Below are 21,806 nucleotides of genomic sequence, written 5' to 3'. Positions count from 1 at the left end.
ATGGGTGTCAGGACGTTCGGTACGTGTTTAGCAGGGTGGTAATGTAATATAGCGTGTTCTAACAGCCAATCAGTGCAGTTTATTTTATTAATATTTGTTTGACAATGAAATATTTAAGCAACAGGAGCTATATTACGGGGAAACTTACAAGTGAGTGCGGTCCTCTTTATCAGTAGGGAAATGAGTAAAGAGAAAAATTTGAAGTGAGTTTAATATGAAATAAAGCTGCCAAGGATTTAGAGGACAGTGCAAATCTGTTTATAAAATATGTATTTTCTTGTGTCCAACCAGTTGACGATATGCGAAATCTAATCAAGCCGTTTCCGTCTGGTGTTGTGAAGGATGCTTTAAGTCGTGCTCGTTGCATTGACTCTGATCACACCTGTGTGGTGCAACCGTAAATTATCAGTTATTAAGTTGTGGTTACTAAGTTAAGGGTGGTGATAGATTAAAAAAACAACAACCTGGAAACTAGGTGCTCTAATTATTGCTTGAGAACGTTTCTTATTCCATATGTGTGTGTGTGTGTGTGTGTGTGTGTGTGAGTTTTAGGCTTCACTTCCCGATCAGCACTAGGCTTTTCCCCTCTCTTCATGCCAAATTCACACCCGTCCGAGACTTGTGTACGTGAAAAAGAAGGAATTGCACCATATTTTGCATTACAAATTAATCTTTGCGTCCGCTGGATGGACCAGTGTTAAGGTCCGAGGACGATAAATATATACTATCTAGAATTGGAGCATGCCTAGTAAAGTCTGTCTGTTCAACTCCACGAGGAGTCCGCAGCTCGTGGTCTGGATCAAAGGATCCCGGCTTCGATTCCCGCCAGCGTCGGGCATTTTTCTCTGCCCAGGGACTGGGGGTTTGTGCTGTCCTCATCATTTCATCATAATTCGTGAAAGTAGCTAGATTGGACTGTGTAAAGACTGAGACTTTGTACGGGCGCTGATGACCGCGCTCTTGAAAGCCCCACAAACCAAATATCGTCGTCATCAACTCCACGAGGAGAATTCGTAAAGGTTTTAATTATATCCTAGGAAAAATAAACTTATGCAGTGAAGTTTTTGTCCGTCTGTAGTCCTCCTGGAACAAACGGAAATCGTCCTGACACAGTACCATTGCACGGCGTTTTAGGTGCCAAAAAAAAAAAGAAAAGAAAAGGATTGACTGGGTGTCGTGTTGTCGTACCGTCATAACAGACACGAAATCGCTTGCATGATGTCATATGACACGTCTCAACCAATGTGACTTTGTAGCTTGGCGCGGCTTTGCGCTAGAGAATGTTCTAAATTTTTGAAATCCACTCTCGTGTTTGGATAAAGTAATTTTGGATATTGGGTCACATCATTGTAAATTACTAAAACAACCAAACCGACTATGTTTCAACCGAGTTGCTGCGGTGCTCTTCAGAGCGGTTCAGTGACCTAATATTATTTTGTCCAAAATGACCACGGCCGCGAAAGCCTACGAATTACACTGTTGTATCTTCCTCCGTTGAAATGACTGTATAGACACGTCCCGAAAGCCAATTTCATATCAACAAAAAGTGGAAAAACGCTGAGCCTTTTTTGTGGGCTCCTTTAGTACCATACTTTGGTACTGTGTCGACAGGATTTTTTTTCGAGGTTGTCATTAAAAACTTTAGAACTCCTCCTCCTCGTAGAGCTGGTGAGTGGTTTTCTTTTAAATACAGGTCACTCAAGTAAAGGGTAACTGCAGAGTCACCTAGCAAACAGTTTATTTCTGTAAATTGGTTGACACATTATATCGCAACTTAGTGAATGTGGTGTGTGAAACAAGCAGGACATGTCCGTTTGAAGTCCAAGCAACGAGCACATTTAGGAACGTCAATAGTTTTTAGTTAAATGTGTAGTGGAGCCTACAGGTATCAATAATAATATAGTATTTCATTTCAGCGCGTTCCAGATAACTATCTATTGTATGCTTATATACAATCTCGACTTCGTTAAGTCATCAACAGAACTTTTTTGCGCTCATTATTCAGTCAGTGTAGCATCTGGCATAAAATGTACAAGAGAGTTCCATACATAGTATAACACTCGTGTACTTGAATAATATCTCTACGATACAATTAGGCGTCTAGAATATCGCCATAAAGTGATAATTATCTAGGATATGGTTGTTGTGTTTATCCAATAGATAACTATTTGCACTGTAATATAAACAAATGCTGCAAGAACATCGCTAGCTGCGTGTAATGAAGATGAACAGATCACTTGTCAGACTATTGTCGATAAAACTGAGTTGTTAATGTTGCTGGGCAACAAAAGAATATGTCACCTTCACGCAATGGGTAGAACTCTGGGATTAAAAAATTCAGTGGATTAGTTATTGTGGTTTGTGTAATTTCAGTTCACATTTATAGGCGAGAACGTTTTGAAATAATTTTTGTGCGCGAGATTAGGTCGGACAGTGCTGATTTGTTTCCGCGGAAGTCTTAAATGCCAGACACAAGTGATTTGCCCTCTGGAAAGCTGCGGTGCTGAGGTCTCTACGGATACTTCCAGAGGTCAGCGAGAGCTCGTCCCGGCCAGCATGCGTGCTGTGGTGGTCGTTGTGGCACCCAGATTCGGCGGTCATTTAAAGCACTGCGTGGGACTGGTGAGCGGTCGGTTGCTTACACAACACAACACAACAAAAAAATCAAAAAACGTTATGGTCTCTGTAGCTCTATATACAAAAAATACATTGTTAGTACAGGCTAGTTTTGTAAAGTGTGCAAGGGTGTTCTGGGAAAAGAAAGAGGCTGAAGAACTTTTTAATTACTTCGTGAAGCAACTTTTAAAAAGTTTTAAGAAATTGTCTCCTCTCTGCGTCATTTGAGCCCTTGTTTCAAATACATCTTGATATCTCAGTTTGTACTGTTAACTAATGCCAGAAAGTAACAAGCTTGTTCTGTATGTTTATACAACTTTCTATCAAAACCTAACTATGACTTCCACGGTAGTGCGTCAAAGGCGCTGAAACACGAATACTACACCAACTCTAACGTTTAAGAACAGCGACCGTGGAGAAATGGAGATATGGTTTCTCACTTTCTGTGTTATGCTCAGGTCAAGAAGTTTATTTTCCTTTGTTACATTGCTAAACGTATGTTGTTTTGCTTCTCTGTAGATTAACTAAGTTTTGGATAGTCATACCTTTTTCACCAACACAAAGTAAACTTTTATGGCAGAAATTGTGGCATGTTAATGACGTAGTAGTTTTCATAATGTATTATACGGGAAAAATTATGAGATAATGGGCTTATTAGTCTATGACGATTATACAGGGTGTTACAAAAAGGTACGGCCAAACTTTCAGGAAACATTCCTCACACACAAAGAAAGAAAATATGTTATATGGACATGTGTCCGGAAACACTTATTTTCCATGTTAGAGCTCATTTTATTACTTTTCTTCAAATCACATTAATCATGGAATGGAAACACACAGCAACAGAACGTACCAGCGTGACTTCAAACACTTTGTTACAGGAAATGTTCAAAATGTCCTCCGTTAGCGAGGATACATGCATCCACCGTCCGTCGCATGGAATCCCTGATGCGCTGATGCAGCCCTGGAGAATGGCGTATTGTATCACAGCCGTCCACAATACGAGCACGAAGAGTCTCTACATTTGGTACTGGGGTTGCGTTGACAAGAGCTTTCAAATGCCCCCATAAATACAAGTCAAGAGGGTTGAGGTCAGGAGAGCGTGGAGGCCATGGAATTGGTCGGCCTCTACCCACCCATCGGTCACCGGATCTGTTGTTGAGAAGCGTACGAACACTTCGACTTAAATGTGCAGGAGCTCCATCGCGCATGAACCACATGTTGTGTCGTACTTGTAAAGGCACATGTTCTAGCAGCAACGGTAGAGTACCCCGTATGAAATCATGATAACGTGCTCCATTGAGCGTAGGCGGACGAAACTAAAATGAGCTCTAACATGGAAATTAAGCGTTTCCGGACACATGTACACATAACATCTTTTCTTTATTTGTGTGTGAGGAATGTTTCCTGAAAGTTTGGCCGTACCTTTTTGTAACACCCTGTATAATGACGGCTTATAAGGGTGTTCTTAAAATTCATTCAAAAATGAACTAAGTGTTAATTTTATCTTTATGGGTTTAATGCTAAAATAAGAGCCATAACTCTGTTGTTGCGAAAGCCAAAGAGGCCAAAACTCGGTTGCTCAGCGTGGTTAGTACCCACTGTAAACATGAATATCTACATCTACATGCATACTCCGCAAGCTACCTTACGGTGCATGGCGGAGAGTACCCCATACAACTACTAGTTATTTCCTTTCAAGGTCCACTCACAAACAGAGCGAGGGACAAGCGACTGTCTGTAAGTCTCCGTTTCAGCTCTAATTTCTCCTTTCTTATCTTTGTGGTCCTTAGGCGAAATATGAGCTCGCTGTAGTAGAATCGTTCTGCAGTCAGCTTGAACTGCTGGTTCTCTGAATTTTCTCACTAGTGTTACTCGAAAAGAATGTCGCCTTTCCTCCAGTGATTACCATTTGAGTTCGAACCCATCGGTAACAAATCTAGCAGCTCGCCTCTAAATTGTTTCGATGTCTTCCGAGCGGTGCGGATCCCAAACACTTCAGCAGCACTCAAGAATAAGTCACACCAGCATCCTTTTAAAAAATTCACTAACTCATGCGAACACACCTGACTGCCTTCTGATTTGGTCACGTACATGATATATAGATTCCTGTAATGAGTGAACACAATCAATGAGTCATTATCACCAGAAATTTGGTCCTCCTCGTTCAGTCTTTTGCCAATGTTGACTGGAATACATTCTTGGAAAGTCTGAAGGTAGGGGGGATAAAATATAGTGAATGAGATTTCGTCTACAGCTTTTACAGAAACCAGACTGCAATATAAGGGTCGTACGACATGAAAGAGCGGAGGGAGTTGAGGAGGAAGTGGGACATGGTTACAGCTTATCCCCGATGTTATTCAATCTGTGCATTGAGTAAGCTGTGAAAGAAACCAAGGAGAATTTTAGGGAAGGGTACTAAAGTTTAGTACGAAGAAATGAATCTTGGAGGTTTGGCGATGACGCTGTAATTCTGTCATACAGCTAAGAACTAGCAAGATCAGTTGATTGGAATGGATAGCGTCTTGAAGAAGTTCTAAGACTATCATCAACAAAACAGAAACAAGCGTAATGGAATCTAGGTGATACTGAGGAAGCTAAACTAGTAAATGAGACATTAAAATCAGTTGACATGTTTTGTTATTTGGATAGTAAAATGACTGACGAAAGCCAAAGTAGAGAGGATATAACATGCAGATTGGCAATAGCTTGAAAAACATTTCGGAAAAGGAGAAATTTCGGAATATCGAAATTAAATTTAAATGTTAGAAAGTGTTTTGTCATGTTGTTTTTCTGAAGTGTAGTCTTATACCAACGTGAACGTGGACAAGAAGAGAACAGAAGCTTTTGAAATGTGGTGCAGCAGAAGAATGTTGACTGACGAAGAGGCACTGAATGTAATTTGGGAAAAAAGTAATTTTTGGCATAACTCGGCTAAATAATTGAAAGGTTGAAGTTTACGTTCAGAAGCATCAAGAAGGAATCGTCAGTTTGGCAGTGGAGGAAAGCGTGAGGGTTAAAAATAGTTGGAGGAGACTAAAGACTTCACTGTAGTATGCAGGTTCAGGTTGGTATACGAGGGCGATCAAAAAGTTTCCGCTAGAAGGCTGTACAGTCCAGATAGTTACGCCAACCAGGAAAAATCGCAGTGAGCATTGATGTAATCATCCCAACGACTCAACAGGTTGAAGGTACCAGTCTGGTACAGCACCTTATCCTGTCCGTAACTACTTGCTGCACATCCTTGCCCGACAGGAATCGTCGACCCTTCAGGGCGGTTTTTTAAGTGACCAAAGGCGTGAATATCGCATGGGGAGAGATCAGGAGCATAGGGCAGGCGCTTCAGTGTCTCCCACTTGATACGGCGTTGGATGAGGCTTGCTTCTCAGATCGACAGGCGTCTTGTATCGAACTGCGACCATCACGGAGCTTGGTGCACCATTCCACAAAGTTGGTTTTCGACAGACATTCTGCCCCATACACTTTTGAGCCATGTTGCGGCTCGCGTTGGTGCCGTTGGTAGGTTGGCATCGTGTAATAGCGATAGTGGCGTCTCGTTTCCTTCTTGTGTTTACTGGCGACTCGACGATTGCTAGAGTTATCCGTGAGTGGCAGCAGCAGACGCAGCGGTTATCGATATTTAGTACCGTGGTACTATCTTGGGAGGGACGTAAAGTGTTTTCCGGATCCGAGTGTGACGGGAGTTGCCGTTGGGATGGAGCAGCAGTGAGGTCCGGAAGTGCGAAGACAGGCCGGGAGTGTTGGTGGCACGCAGGCACTGCCAGATCGAGGGGCTATAGTTGCGAGGGCCACAACCTCGTTATCCACCAGACCCAGGACGTTTGAGCTGAGTAAACATTAACCCAGTGGTGAAACCTTCACTATTTTGACATCACGCCGTTTCCTCGAGCGTTGCTGCTTGCAGGGTCGCTGAGACGAAGAGCAACAAGTGGAGTGTTTGGATTTGGCGAAATTAGTTAGCCATCCTCCGCTTCTTATTATTAGTCATTGAATTCCTTTATTGGTGAAGTTCAACCAGCGGTATTTTTCTGCCTAGTGGTCGCTAACGCCCCAGTTACCTGCCCTGCAGGTTAGCGTATTTTCGCGGCAGTGTACCTTTCTTTGCCTTGCCGCTGCTGTCCGGTAAGGCGCGTAGTTAGACACCCTCCTTGATTGTGGTTCGGATATGTCGTTTCTGTTGGACTGCTTTGGTCGTAGTGGTTCCTTCTGCTCCTGGGTGTTCTAAACACTGGATTCTGAAGACGGAGTGCTGTCTACCAGTTCCACCTTGCCTGGGTTATTCCATCGTTGTGTCGGATACCAGACGTTAGGTAGATTTCGTAAGAGTGTTGGTCTGCGTTTAAACTGTCACTAGTTTGTTTGCCATCTAGTCCAGTGAATATAACTCTTGGCTGCCTGTCTCATCGTTTACGAAGTTGAGCGGCTTTCCCGGGTCGATCTTTGGAGCACTGTCTGAGGCCCACTTCTATCTTGATTTAATCACATTGTGATGATTGTTAATAAGGCCTTCAGCCGTGAGTGCAACTTGCTTAGGAATTTTTTTATTAGACATTGTGTCTTGATAGTCAAATTTGATAATTGTTCCTTATTGTCAACCTCATTTGCAATTGGTTCCAAATAAAGTGTACGTGAGTTAGAAAAAAAGCTGAGCGACCAACGATAACTGTGTAAAGGCCCCATCCACACCGAATCCTGTCGTTCCCTAAGTCCCATGTTTCAACATTCTCCATTCTCCGATGAATATCTACCGCTGTTTGTCCTTCGGCATCCAAGGAAAAAAAAAAAAAAAAAAAAGAAACTGCATGTTGGTCATGTCTGGACGCATTTGGTAATAACGTCGCCATACATCAATTTTTCTCATTTGCTGTACACATGTCGAAAAGACACTAATCCCTTGCCTACCATCACTGCTCAGTCGCACTATGTTGCATATACACTGGGGCAACGCCCTCAGATGGATCATTTTGGATCGTCTCTTATAAACTGCAGTACTTATGCAGAGATGAGGGTGAACTAGTGTGGAGAGCTTCATAAAACCGGTCTGTAGAGTGAAAAACCACCACTACAACAATCTGAACAAGTGTTCCTGTACATACGTTTGTAATAATTTTTATGGTGATGACCCTTAATATTTCTTTAAAGAATGTGAGACACTGTTTCCGACCACCTGTCCACAGGCAACGTTGTTCCCAGTTCAATAAAAGTTTTCACGATTCGTGGCAAACCCAGAGCTGGCGCGTGTTGTGGAGAACGGGTTGAGGGCAGAAAACTTGGCCGAGTGGCCGTTGCGTGTGGAAACCATTAAGCCCCGGCCGGGCTGCGGAGGTGCTGGTTGTAGAGAGAGGGCGGCGCTGTATTCCGTTCCGCAGCCTCGAGAGGGCGACGGCTGAGGGATGGTGCTCCGGAGACGCATACATCACGGCCGGTGCTCCCGCCGGCAGAGGTGTGACCGCGCTCGATAAAGCCTCTTACCCCGGACTGTGGCCGATGCGAGACGCTTCCTGCCCGACTCTGGACAAAACCTGCTGCTTCATAGTAGTTGTCTCTAAAGGTATCGGAACAAGCAACAAGTGTTTCAGCGGGCGGCCGTTTCACTAAGATGTAAAGAAGGTTCGAGTTAATATCTGTGTTGTAAGGCTGCGTCATGGTCGTCTTCAATTTCTTCTCCAACTGTTGACGTTTCAGCCCTTCTGCTGGTGTCTCCTTCAGGACTGTTCCAGTGTCCTCGACTGTATGAGACGCTGACTATTGGATACGAAATTTGAAGAGCAATATGACATGTCCTTACATCCTAGACAATTTTACCTTCAATGACAACGGCCACGAAAGCTTGCAAACATACATGAAAAGGAGCTATATACTCCAATGTTCTTTATTCTGTAATATTTGTGAGAGGGCTGGGCCGATAAAAAGAATATCGTTTTTTTAACGCAATTTACATCAGTCGATATATGTTTCAAAAAACTAACGACACTGAACTGCAATTACTGGATTTTATGAGTACTACCTGTTTCGTCTGTAAGCCATCATCTGGTACCGAACAGAACAACATTCCAATTTGTAGAACAACATTAAGAAAATAAAAATGGGCGCCTAGCAATCACATACTTACGAAAATAATTAAAACATTTCATTTGTCATGAATATTGAAACACAAGGCACTGAATATTTTAATCAACTTGAAACACGTAATAAAAAGGTCATTCATAGCATTTACAACTTCTGCAATCGTCCTAGTCATATGAGATGGCAACAACAAATACGAAGTGACTTGGCGCCACAGTCCAAAGATGTTATTATGCTGAAGATATAACTATGAAGAGATATCTAAATGTCATCCAGTATCGTCATTAGCATAGTAATTTTTTCTTTAATACAATCATGACATCCTAAATGCAGAAGTGGTTTATACAGTGAGCTGTAATAGTCCACTCGTATTAAATTTCAGAGTATGAATAAAATTGGTTTGAGGTATGGTAAATTATGCTTTTTACATAAATGTATCTAATGTCAGTTTTTAATATAGGTAGATTTTTATTCTTTGAATTACTGTATTTGAGTGCGGATAGTTTGATAAATATCGTCAAGATGTCGCTCAAATGGTTAGTCATCAAGATAGATTTTTAATATTTGAACATACTTTGGAGATAGGTGTGGTTTGTTGACCTTATTACCATGGGTTCAGCAATTCCAGTATCCTAGTTCTTCACTCTCTGTACTTTTACTGTACGTTAACAGAATAATGAATCTTGTATACGTCATCTACGTCATCAGTAAGTTATATACAGCTGGAAAAACTTACGGACAGGATCTGTAATAATTTGGATGAGCCACAAAATTACAAGATATCACCTTATCCTATCACTAAGTTGAAGTACGTGATTGTTATTGGGTCATTTTTATGTTAGGTTTTTGAAATAATGTAATACTGAAATTCAGACAATTTTCATTCTCAGTCTTTACGTAGTGACCAGGTCAATTGAGACCTTCACGTATGCTTTTCATTATGTCTTTTTCTGTTTGTTAGGATGGCATAAATGTATTTAAAAGAATTACTATGCTGCATGACGATACTTTAGACAAGATTTAGCTTCCTTTACATTATTTGTCACGTTTTGTAATTGAATAATGTACATGTCGATATATCTTCATAGGTACATCTTCAGCATAACGAGTTTTTTGGCCTGCGATGCCAAGTCATTTTGTATTTGTTGTTATAATCTCTTATGAATAGGACGATTGTTGCAATTGTAAATGCTCTGAATGAGTTTTTATTACGTGTTTCATGTGGATTAAAATATTCAGTGTTTTGTGTTTCAATATTCATGACAAATGAAATGTTTTATGTGATTTTCGTAAGTATATTATTAAATGACTACTAGGCGCCAATTTGTGTTGTCTTAATGCTGTTCTGCAAACTGGAATGTTGTGTTGTTAGGCACCAGATGATGGATTATGCCGAAACCAGTAGTAGTAATAAAATCCAGTAAATGTACTATCATGAGTTCTTTGCAACAAAAGGTTTTCTTTTGAGGACACTGCTGCAGCGTTATGAGCAACGTAGCTCAACTCCGATGTGGGAACTCAGGTTGAGTCAGCTGCCCCTGCCTATGAGTTTTATGCAACCTGCAAAGCCTTCAAATACCATGGGCAAAATTTTGTTACTCTCTCTCGCTGGCTACATGCAAACTATTAGTCCAATAGAAAAAATGAACAGGACCTTTATGTAGGAAATGTAATGTAGTTAAATTCTGTAATCGGAGATGTTTTCAACAGATGCTGTAGTTATCGAGTTATTGAAGGAAGATGTACAAAAGCGACATTCAAATGTGTTTTTCTTGAATAATCGAAAACCGTGGCCTCCTGTAAAAACATATAGCAGTACAAACTTTAATTACAAAATTTAATTACATTAAATTTCCTTCAGAAATGTCTTGTACATTTTTTTCTGTAGGACTAATAGTTACATCTACATCTACATCTATACTCCGCGAGCCACCTTACGGTGTGTGGCGGAGGGTACTTATGTACTTATTGTACCACGTAGCGACTGAGAGAGTAAGAAAATCTGGCTTGTGGTTTTTGGAGGTGTTGCGGGGTATATAAAACACAGCAGAAGGGGCACTTGAAGCAACGTCAGGTAGGCGAGGAATTAGTGTGGCATTTGTATGTTTCCGATGTGCATGCTGTAAATGCGGAAACGTAAACTGTGCCGATCTTATTACCAAATGCTTCCAAACAGGACCAATGTGCTGTTATGGTTTTCTTAGCCGCTGAAGCACAAACACCAACAGATATCCATCGGAGACTGAATTTGTGTGGGAAGGCCGTTGTGTAATGCTTGGCCAAAGGGTGCTGCTGCTCCATGATAACACACGTCCTCATATTACAAACGTCTTAAAGCAGAAGTTAATCCAACTCAAGTGGAAGACACTTGAGTATCTGCCCTATTGTGCTGATCTCTCTCCATGCGATTATTACGCCTTAAAGTTTCGGCAGTTCCTGTTGGACCTGGACTTGCAGCAGGCAGCTACGGACTTATTCACGCAGCAAGACTATCAAACGACCTGGTGCGTCGGCAGGATTATTCTTTCAATGCTCCGGTGATTTTGCCTGATTGTCATACCGATTCTGGACTGTACGGCCTTCGAAAGGAAAGTTTTTGATTGCCCCTTGTATACAGGGTGTCCCAGCTATCTTGTCCACCCAAAATATCTCTGGAACAATAACAGTTATTGGAAAACGACTTTCACCGGTGAGAATGTAGGGCTGGGGCCCATGAATCTACATATTTGGAAACATTCTAAAACGAAAGCATATGTGTTTTTTAACACAAACTTATGTTTTTTTTAAATGGACCTCCTATATTTTTTCTTCAGCAATCCATAGCATGACAAAGCACATACACAATGGCGTTGATTGCATCGCAATATTCCCATTACATCCTGAGATATTGAGAAGCGAAGTTGACGCTTGAAACACCCGACATGCGCTGCTAGCGCACTTCCTGAGGCTCAGGCGTGAACCCCATGCTGCCCGTAATCGCGCAGCAGACCGTATTATTCGTTTCGGACCTCTTGATAAGTATGGAAGTGTGATTACGCATGTCAATCACATCGCGATTACGGGCAGCATGGGGTTCACCCCTGAGCCTCAGGACGTGCGCTACCAGCGCATGTCGGGTGTTTCAAGCGTCAACTTCACGTCTTAATATCTCGGGATGTAATGGGAATATTGCGATGCAATCAACGCCATTGTGTATGTGCTTTGTCATGCTATTGATTGCTGAAGAAAAAATATAGGAGGTCCATTTAAAAAAACACAAGTTTGTGTTAAAAAACACATATTCTTTCGTTTTAGAATGTTTCCAAATATGTACATTCATGGGCTCCAGCCCTACATTGATACCGGTGAAAGTAGTTTTCCAATAGCTGTTATTGTTCCAGAGATATTTTGGGTGGACAAGATAGCTGGGACACCCTGTATAACAAGGTGGTCGTGGTGGTCCAGTGGGTAGAGCATTGCACTTCGAGCGTGGAACATACGCTTTCGATCCCGAGAGAGTAGCTTCCTTGTTCTAGTCTCTCCAAGTTGGCTCTAGATCCACTCAGTCTGCTATCAAACGAGTACCGCAGGTGCTTCTCGTGTTAAAAGGAGACTGGGGCGATAGGGGCGCCACCCGCGCCTCCGAATTCCGCCGTGAAGAAAAGCAGCAATCAGCCTGCAGTCAGATCACGTGCTTGCGCCACAGACTTTACGTATCCTGCAGAATATTACCTCTTTTCGTCCACGAAAGGACACGTGAGCCGCATTAGACTGTCAGTTCCTATTTTTCCCCTAGGTGGTTTGATGACTCGCGTTAAGGAGAATCAGGAAATAACTTGCTCCGGACGAAAACTTTGTTATAAAAAATGATGAATGGTACCCGAGCACTACAGCAACAGTGTATGTTCGGCAATGTGTGTAACATGGTCGGCTGCGGACGTAGCGTGAGCAAAGTTGTGTGTGCTAGATTGATGAATGTAACGACTTATGTACTTCTTACCAGAGTAATTTAGTTTGGTATAGTGCTGATGCAGAGGGAAAGGTAAAATTTGTGGCAGAAGCTTGTGACCGGTCTCTTGGCCAGTCTGAATGCACAGCCCATCCTACCGGCCGCCTTTTATCCTCGGGAGAGGTATTCCGCACTCATTTGATGGCAGGATGAGTGGACCTGGTGCCGTCTTGGAGAGACTGGAACGAGCAAAATCACGGAACCACTCCACTATTGAACCCGGTGTCTCTAGGGTAGGAGTCTTTGTACTCTGCCCCTTAGACCACCATGACCACGTACTGCTAATGTAGCCTAACCAAATTTAAATCAATGCGAGTGCAGTAATTACCAACCCTGTCCACTTACATTTTCTCCAAAAATTGCAGCAATCCCTCCATGAGAAGGGTTTTGGAACTGCTGAGGATTGTTATTGTAATCATTTTTCCCACTTAACTCAGTCTTTCCTAACTTTCTTTTTCCTAGTGGTTATTCGATCGTACGGTGTCTGATGCTATCACGATTTACCTAACTTTTTTTCTTACTTTCTTCGTGTTCAGATGCGCTTGTTGTAGCCTCAGTCATGATTTAATGTAAGGGAGAAAATCGAGTGCCCCTCCATTAGTAAATCGTGTAACCTTCATTCTGTGTGTTATCGTAATTTAACTACTTGTGTGACTTATTTTCTGAGGCGGAGAATGGGAACTAACCTATCTTTTGCAAAACTGAATTTGGAAAAGCACCTAAAACCATACTCAATCTGGCTCTTCTAACAGATTCACTGCACAGATTCGATTCAGGTATGGCTCAAAGCCTCATTAGCGCGCTGAGCGTTAGATTTCCTTCCTTCCTGTTTGCTTGACCATTCTTTTTTAAGGTTCCCTCCATCTCCACTTATAGCCCTCACTCTCACTTAGCCCTGCTGCCTATGCATTTTTTTCTTCTGTATTTTTTCATTAAGTAGTGTGACATCTTCTCTATCACACTGTGTATGAAAACAGAATACGTCTCTTGGTGCAACGAAAGAATAATGGAAAAGCTACTTTTTAATGACTCATTTTTTTACTAACTCGACTTCTTTTTGTTTTACATTAAAAGTTCTTATGTAATGGGAATTAAAAACAAAAGAAAAATAAATAACGAGAAATATTCTTTTCTAGAAACTGAAATAATCATTTGACCTACTAAACCCACAATGGTTCTCTTTTCTCGAAGCATGAAAAAGGTTCTTCTTAATGAATATTAAAAATTCTGATTGGATTAAATCCCATTCTTGGGTTCTTGATGAAATTTTCACTCTGCAGCGGAGTGTGCGCTGATATGAAACTTACTGGCAGATTAAAACTGTGCGCCTGACCGAGACTCGAATGTGGGACTTTTGGCTTTCACATTAATGTGCTCTACCATCTGAGCTACCCAAGCACGACTCAGAACCCGCCAGAACCTCGTCTCCTACCTTCCAAACTTCAGGAAACCTCTCCTGCAGATCTAGCAAAACTAGTACTTCTGGAAGAAAGGATATTGCGGAGACATGGCTTAGGCACAGCCTGCCTGAAAGGCAAAGTTTCCGAGTCAGAGTCTCGGTCCAGCAAACAGTTTTAATTTGCCAGTAAGTTTTAATGAAGTCCTTGCTTCTACATAAAAAACATTAAGTTTAACATTAAGTTCTTTTTCTTTGTTGTAAAACAAAGTGTTTCTGAACCTACATTAAGAATGTTACTTTCTAGTTAGATTACATTTAGCATGACTGACAGGAAAAAATCAGCCACAAATGTAAAAACGGGAAGAACAAAATCCTATGAACAATGCTCGTCTTTGTGTGTTAAGAGCAGTTTTACATTTCAAAGAGCTGAATTCACTTTTTATTCTTGACCGTGGTCAGTTATGAGCTGGAGGTTTATTTTTGACTCGTAGTGACGAATCCCATTTCATGGAAGTTGCTTCTGTGGCGCGGTTGGGTTGAAACGCGAGGGCGTGACGCAGAAAGGAGATCAGTGAGGTAGAGAGTGCCTTGCAGCCTTGACAAGTGCCTACGAAGCTTCTCCGGCGACCGTTTCCTCAACGAGGTGCACTTTTGTTCTCTGAGAAGGTGCTGCAAAAAATCTGGTGAGAGCGGGAGTAGCTCGTTGTGAGGACCATGCGGAGGAAGGCCGCTCCATGTTGTGTCACTTACCCAGTGGCCTCTTGCACACTCCACGGCGCCAGCCCACACACCACCTCATATGAGGACCCGCTCTCAATGTTGTCACTTCATATGAAGCGGCTGTCTTATACATCAAACTCATAATTTTTTCCAGCGTTATTGCCGTAAATAAATATACTTGATTATCTGCCAGAATTTATGCTGACTAACTTACTGGATGAAACATTATCTCTTTATGAGTTATTAATACGATAATATGAAATACCAAATCGTTATGAAAGTGAAGTTACGGGTTAAGTAAAGGAGTCTAGGAGTATAACGTGACGGAGCGACACAGCGTGTAGCTAATTTTTTTTCTGCGGACTTACTTCCGTGTTACAATCTAAACTATTACGAGTGTGTGCACAGTTAGAAAGCGTAGCTACGTCTTTCTGTGACTACTTATAGACGAAAAGTTCATTCTCTACAGTAACAGAACGCTAAGGCAGTACAAATACTGACCTGCTTCCCGTGTGAGACGGCAGATTATTCTACGAAACTCATAAAAAAAATAAAAAGAGCGGACATATGCCTGCATGGCTCGCGCTTTCAGAATTTCGTGTAAACCTAATGGTGTATACAGAGAGTTCATCTACACGTTTCGATGAGTGAGTTGACATAAATACCGTACTTTCGATTACATTGACATAGAATATTAAATTTTCTGCACCGCCATGGGAACGTAGACCTTAGTATTGACATTAATTTCACCCTTATACCCCTACCCGTTCCTGATAAAAAGGGGTCTTGAAAGACGCCGTATCTTTTGATTACATTGTTTTAATGCTTTACATCATCAAGGTACCACAGACACTAGCATTTGACACAAATTTCAATTTGCTACCTCTACCCATTTCTGAGAAAATGGATCTTTATAGACGGACAGAAAGACAGATGGACAAAATGGCAAAAAAATAATTTTATATGATATGATTACAAATTAATAATTTACGAATTTGCCATTTATTTTTACTGTGAAAGCTTACTTCTTGGCGAATTCTATGGTTCTAGGTCAACATGAAGCACCCTTTAGGTTTCGATAAATGAGTTTTCGAGCATCAAAATATACGACATAAATGACTGTATCTTCTGACTGTACTGATTGCACAGCTAAAAACTTTTACACTGTCTAGGACCGTAGATTTTAGTAACAGAAATAAATTTCAGCTTGATCGATCTAACCGTTCCCGAGAAAGGTGGGCATGTGTTAACAGAGGGACAGACAAATAGACAATAAATTGATTGTATAAGGGTTCCGTTGCTATCATTTGTGGTACAGAATCCAAAAGAACCTCTGCAAACATACCCAAGCATCGCACGATTCCGACTGTTCGACGTGTCATCCTCTACCGAGGCCCATAAGGAATGCGCCCCCCTCCCCCTCACCGAACTTGTGACGTCACACTAGTTGCCTTGCCCGACGTACGTCGTGAATGCTTGGATACGCCTGGGGCCAGGAGGGAAATCAGTATGTGAATGATAAGGTAGCGACCAATAGCCTAACCTTTGTCATTTGTTATCCAGTGCTTGACTGCATTTAAAATTATGACCCGTTAAATTGGTGCGAAATAGCATCTCGTTCCCCGCCAGAGGCGATCACTGCAGCCGGTAAGACCTGTAGCGTCTCGTGCTGTGGTACACGTCACAGAACCCGTATGTCTCGTTGGCCATATGACGTCATTTGAATGCGGTAAGGAGGTGCTTGCCATTAGCTAACTCCTTCTCTCGATTGCTGTCGGCTTTTGAAATCTTGAAGTCGGTATTTCTCATTCATGTAGCTCCTCAACTGGCATCACAAGTCTGAGAAGACGCCATTGTAGTCCGCCCTGCAGGGAAAAATCCCTGGCACTAGAGGGCCCTTCGCGTGGTGGGTGCTTAACCATTCAGCTGCGGAGGTAGACCAATGAGACATTTCGTAGGGTAGTATTCATAAAAGGACTGGACAAAAGGCCCATCTAGTACTGACAGTGAACTCAGCTTGCCGAGGAAGAGTGTCTACACGTTTCTTCAGATATGTCATCCTCAGATGAAGTCTTTCACTGATGATTAGACATCGCACCGCTACCACACTGCGGGGATGCTGATGATTACGTTTGACTCGCTGTTCCAAATGAGCACAAACTTTTTCTGTGGGATTAATATTGTGTGATTTTGAGGGCCAGTCAAGGTGCGATACGGTGGGTATGGGTGCAGCCTTGGACCATAGCTACATCTATAGTCTAAGCGAACAGCCCTGTGAACGCGGCTGTTGTCATCTAGGAGTACAGGACAGTCCACAGCATACGCATCCTGATGGTGTGGTAGGAAAGGCAACACTTGGTCACCGACAATGTTGGAATAAACAGCCTGTTTCATGATTACGGTAACCAATGTGAGCACAAGTAACGGTTCGAAAAACACTTCCAAAGCATCGCAGAACGATATCCAGCATGAAATGAATGTACCAGTTAGTGAGGAGTTAAACGTTTCATTGTGTAGTCAGCGCACTCGAAACCTTGCAGCATTTGGAAAGAAGCAAAACCGCTAATCGTTAGATGACGCTACACGCCTTCAGTCAGTTCCCTTCCAGAATCAGTGTTATCTGGTCCACTTAATATGTGCAGCAGTATGTGTGGCCTTTCGTGAGTTAATTGCAAATTCCCATTGGAAATACCACTTTGCAATGTTTGATTTGACTGCGATGGGCCTCCGTTCACTGATAGCAGCAATCGCCGTTATGTTTGAAACCGATTGTCACCGTCAAGGCTAGACAATTGTCTCCAGCCACTGTCGGTTAGGATGTTTTTACGAGTACTGTTTTTACGCCGCGATGCATGGTTCCGAGTGATGCACCATTCGTCGCAGACATGTCGGCCAGTCAGCATTTGTACGTCAAATGGGATAATTTCATTCGCCCTGTGATCATGGGCGTATCCAAACACGATAGGTCTTTTCTAATCTTAGCGCGCTGATTTCATACAACCGACTGGCACATACACATTAGCTCATTACCATGACTTACGTCACCAATCATGATCTCATGGTACCAGTTTTACATCATTTATAGCGCTCCGAAACGACTAATGCGCTCTTTTAAGAGGGTTGAGTGATATTTTGTCCGGTGAGCTTAGTTATACAGGGTGAGGCACCTAACGTTACCGCTGGATATATTTCGTAAACCACATCAAATACTGACGAACCGATTCCACAGACCGAACGTGAGGAGAGGGGCTAGTGTAATTTTTTAATACAAATCATACAAAAATGCACGAAAGTATGTTTTTTAACACAAACCTAGGTTTTTTTAAATGGAACCACGTTAGTTTTGTTAGCACATCTGAACATATAAACAAATACATAATCAGTGCCGTTTGTTGCACTGTAAAATGTTAATTACATCCGGAGATATTGTAACCTAAATTTGACGCTTGAAACCTCCGACGTTCAGTTGCGTGTTGTAACAAACACGGGCCACGGGCGTTTCATAGGACGTGAAGGACGCATAAATTGGCCAGCCCGTTCTCCTGATCTTACACCTCTGGACTTCTTTCTGTGGGGTACGTTAAAGGAGAATGTGTACCGTGATGTGCCTACAACCCCAGAGGATATGAAACAACGTATTGTGGCTGCCTGCGGCGACATTACACCAGATGTACTGCGGCGTGTACGACATTCATTACGCCAGAGATTGCAATTGTGTGCAGCAAATGATGGCCACCACATTGAACATCTATTGGCCTGACATGTCGGGACACACTCTTATCCACTCCGTAATTGAAAACGGAAACCACGTGTGTACGTGTACCTCACCCCTCATGGTAATGTACATGTGCGTCAGCGAGAAAGACCAATAAGAAGGTGTTAGCATGTGGACGTAATGTGCTGCTCCAGTCTCTTCTATACCTAAGGTCCATCACCGTTCCCTTTGGATCCCTACGTAATTCGGTGCTCTCCGATATGCACGATCGAACAGCGGAGGAGTGGTACTCAAGCGTCAACTTTCGGTTACAATATCTCCGGATGTAATTAACATTTTACAATGCAACAAACGGCACTGATTACGTATTTGTTTATATGTTCAGATGTGCTAACAAAACTAACGGGGTTGCATTTAAAAAAACGTAGGTTTGTGTTAAAAAACATACTTCCGTGCATTTTTTTATTGTTTGTATTAACCAATTACACTAGCCCCTCTCCTCACGTTCGGTCTGTGGAATCGATTCGTCAGTATGTGATGTGGTTTACGAAATATATCCAGCGGTAATGTTAGGTGACTCACCCTGTATGTGTTAATGTATAATGGCGCTATCAGCTACAAGCGATAGTAATATAGTTGTCGTCGGCAGATCAACTTTGACGACTACTCGATTACTGTGGATCTGAACAGATGACCGATAATTGCCACCTGCCAGACGAAACAGATTAGGTGTGGCCTATTCTCAGATATTTCATTTTCCTTATAATTAACGTATCATTGTTCATTTTTTTACAAATTCAGTGAATGTCTTGATCTCCTACGCTTAGGTGAGTTCTCTGTTGCGTGTTTCGGGGAATCGAACTAAGATCTTTTATATTGCTTTGAGACACACGGAACCGAGCTTCAGATTGATGATATGTCTAGATCAATCCTTCCTACGTAGTCGCTACACGACAGGACTAGGTCGCTCCGTCAACAATGTGAGATAGGGAGGGAGGTTAGGTGTGAGGGTTGTGGAATGGTATGCCTCTTGGAAGGCGGCGTCGTGGCAGTTGGAGGTCCGCACCTGCAGGTCCTGCTTCGCCGCCTCTGCTCCGGCTCGTGTGTTGAACGTCACGAAGCCCACCGGCTGCAACAGAACACGTTACATATACCAACAGCTCAACAGCGAGCTTCACAGCACTCGTTGATATTCACTAGACTAACTGCAGCACTTAACGAGGCGCAAAAAATCGTGACTATTTAGAGGGTTGCTAGTGGCTACTCAAACTTTCATTACTGGAAGGATAAATTAACGGTGAGCGGATGGGGAGGGGGATATCACAATAACAACTTTCCTTTTCTCTCAGCCGCTCAGCTTATACTACCCTTAGCATAAGTTTGACAGTATTTTCTAGGCATCTATAATTTATATGGTATATATTCACATAATTAACATGCTTTGAAATTTTGTGATTTATAAAACTCAATAAAAATAAATTTCAATGCCAAGTTAAAAACAGAGAATTACCTGACATTCTCTGGAATTCCTGAAACTCTCTGAGATTTCACTGATTCTTACCAGGTAAAATGTAATTCCCTGAGAATTCCAGGTTTTCCGGGGTGGGCAAAATAAAACTGGCTCAAAAAATCACACTTCTTGATATTATATGTGAAGCACCCAGTACATTCGGTCGGGTGTCAACGGAGCGTGGTACACGCAAACATAGTCACCGTGTATGTAAATGATTGGAGTTGCGATTCTCGGTGACAGTAGGAAAGGCTACCAGAATGCATAAGTCTTGTTCGTCTTTACTGCTGTTATCTGACCCGGTGTTGTATACGCGTGTAAGACGGACAGACAGAGTCAGATGTAGAATGATCACTGTGAACGACACGGAAATGCCGCGTAGTCGTGTGAGACAGCGTTATCAGCGTCTGACAGTGTTTGAGAGGTGCCTCATTATGAGGCTCCTTTTGGACGGTTGGAATCCAGATTTGCGGGGCATTCACATGTGATTGTGGCTCGATGTTGGATTGCACATCCTCGAGGTTCAGATCGACCACGTCTGAACGCCACAAGGAAAGATCAGCCTATTGAGCACCAACACATCATAACCTCTAGACATCTGTGACTGCCATCCAAGAACAAGTAATGGACTTTCTGCAATATTTTGTGTCATCCTGTACCTTCAGTAGGGGCAAAGCAGTAGCCGGAATAGTGAATTACTATTCCATGTGTGGTTTGCCGTTATCCCCACAGGACAATTGGCTGTGTTTGGAGTGACGCCATGATAGGGAAGCCTACATTGCTGATGACTGGTGTCGCATTGTGAACAGCGAGGACTCGCGGTTCTTCACTACCCTGAATGACCATCGTTAGAAAATATAGGAGCGGCCTGGGGAGGCGTCCCATTCTTCCATTGTTTTGGAGATGCACAGAGGTCTTCACGTCATAGCGTGGAGTGACCTCGGGTATTAATTCGGGTCACGTCTGGTAGTGATTGAGGGAACCATGACAGCACAAGAGTACGCATGTTACCTCATATGCGACAGAGTTGTGATGCCATGTTCAACAGGACAATGCTCTTACAAACATGAGGTATGTCTCCAGGAACTGTTTACATATTGCTGAGGTACTCCAACGGACAGTAAGATCTCAAGATCTGTCTCTCATAAAACATGTATGGGACCAGCTTGGTCGTCGACTGTGTCCCAGTGCCAACATCCAGGGTATCAAGGACCAGATACAACAGTTGTGGGCCAGCATTCCTTAGGAGAAGATACAAAGGCCAGCATTCCTTAGGAGAAGATACAAAGGCTTTATAACACTTATCCTAACCGAGTCACTTTGTGCATTCAGGCCAAGGGAGTGCAACGTCATTCTGACTACTGGGCTCATACTGCCAAATTTTCTATAAATTTGACTAGATTTATAATCAATCTATGAAGTTTCAATTACTTTCCTCCTCCCCGTCTGGTTGCTTCACTTTTTTGTCACGTTGTTCAGCTTAAGATAGCCACCAGAATTTAACATCTGCATTGAAGTCACATGAAGTAAGTTGGGTTGCCTATCTTCAGGCGTATTAAGTATATTTCGGGCCTGTTTTATTTTGCCCATCCTGCAGCTTAGCTGCAGGAAACAATGCAAAAACTCTGAAACGAAGAAATAAAATAACTTACTGATGGTGCTACAATTTACTGAAGACGTTAGGACAAATACACGAAACAAGGTGTGTATCAGAAATGCTTTTCGAATAGCGTGTGAAGATTATTTTCTCTTTTTGGGCAGAACAGTCTCA

The 21,806-nt window shown here is 42.4% G+C and overlaps 1 protein-coding gene across 1 annotated transcript in view; it reads right to left on the bottom strand.

The window, feature by feature from the left end:
- The window catches only part of LOC126169189 (protein couch potato-like), a 195,459-nt gene that overhangs the window by 163,810 nt on the left and 9,843 nt on the right, over positions 1-21,806 (bottom strand). Inside the window, exon 3 of the mRNA XM_049920621.1 lies at positions 19,592-19,654. Within this exon, the coding sequence (XP_049776578.1) occupies positions 19,592-19,654 (63 nt within the window). The remainder of the gene's footprint in view (positions 1-19,591; positions 19,655-21,806) is intronic.

The sequence above is a fragment of the Schistocerca cancellata genome, chromosome 1, assembly GCF_023864275.1.
Source record: "Schistocerca cancellata isolate TAMUIC-IGC-003103 chromosome 1, iqSchCanc2.1, whole genome shotgun sequence".
Lineage (NCBI taxonomy): Eukaryota > Metazoa > Arthropoda > Insecta > Orthoptera > Acrididae > Schistocerca > Schistocerca cancellata.
This window is presented reverse-complemented; position numbering and strand designations above follow the sequence as displayed.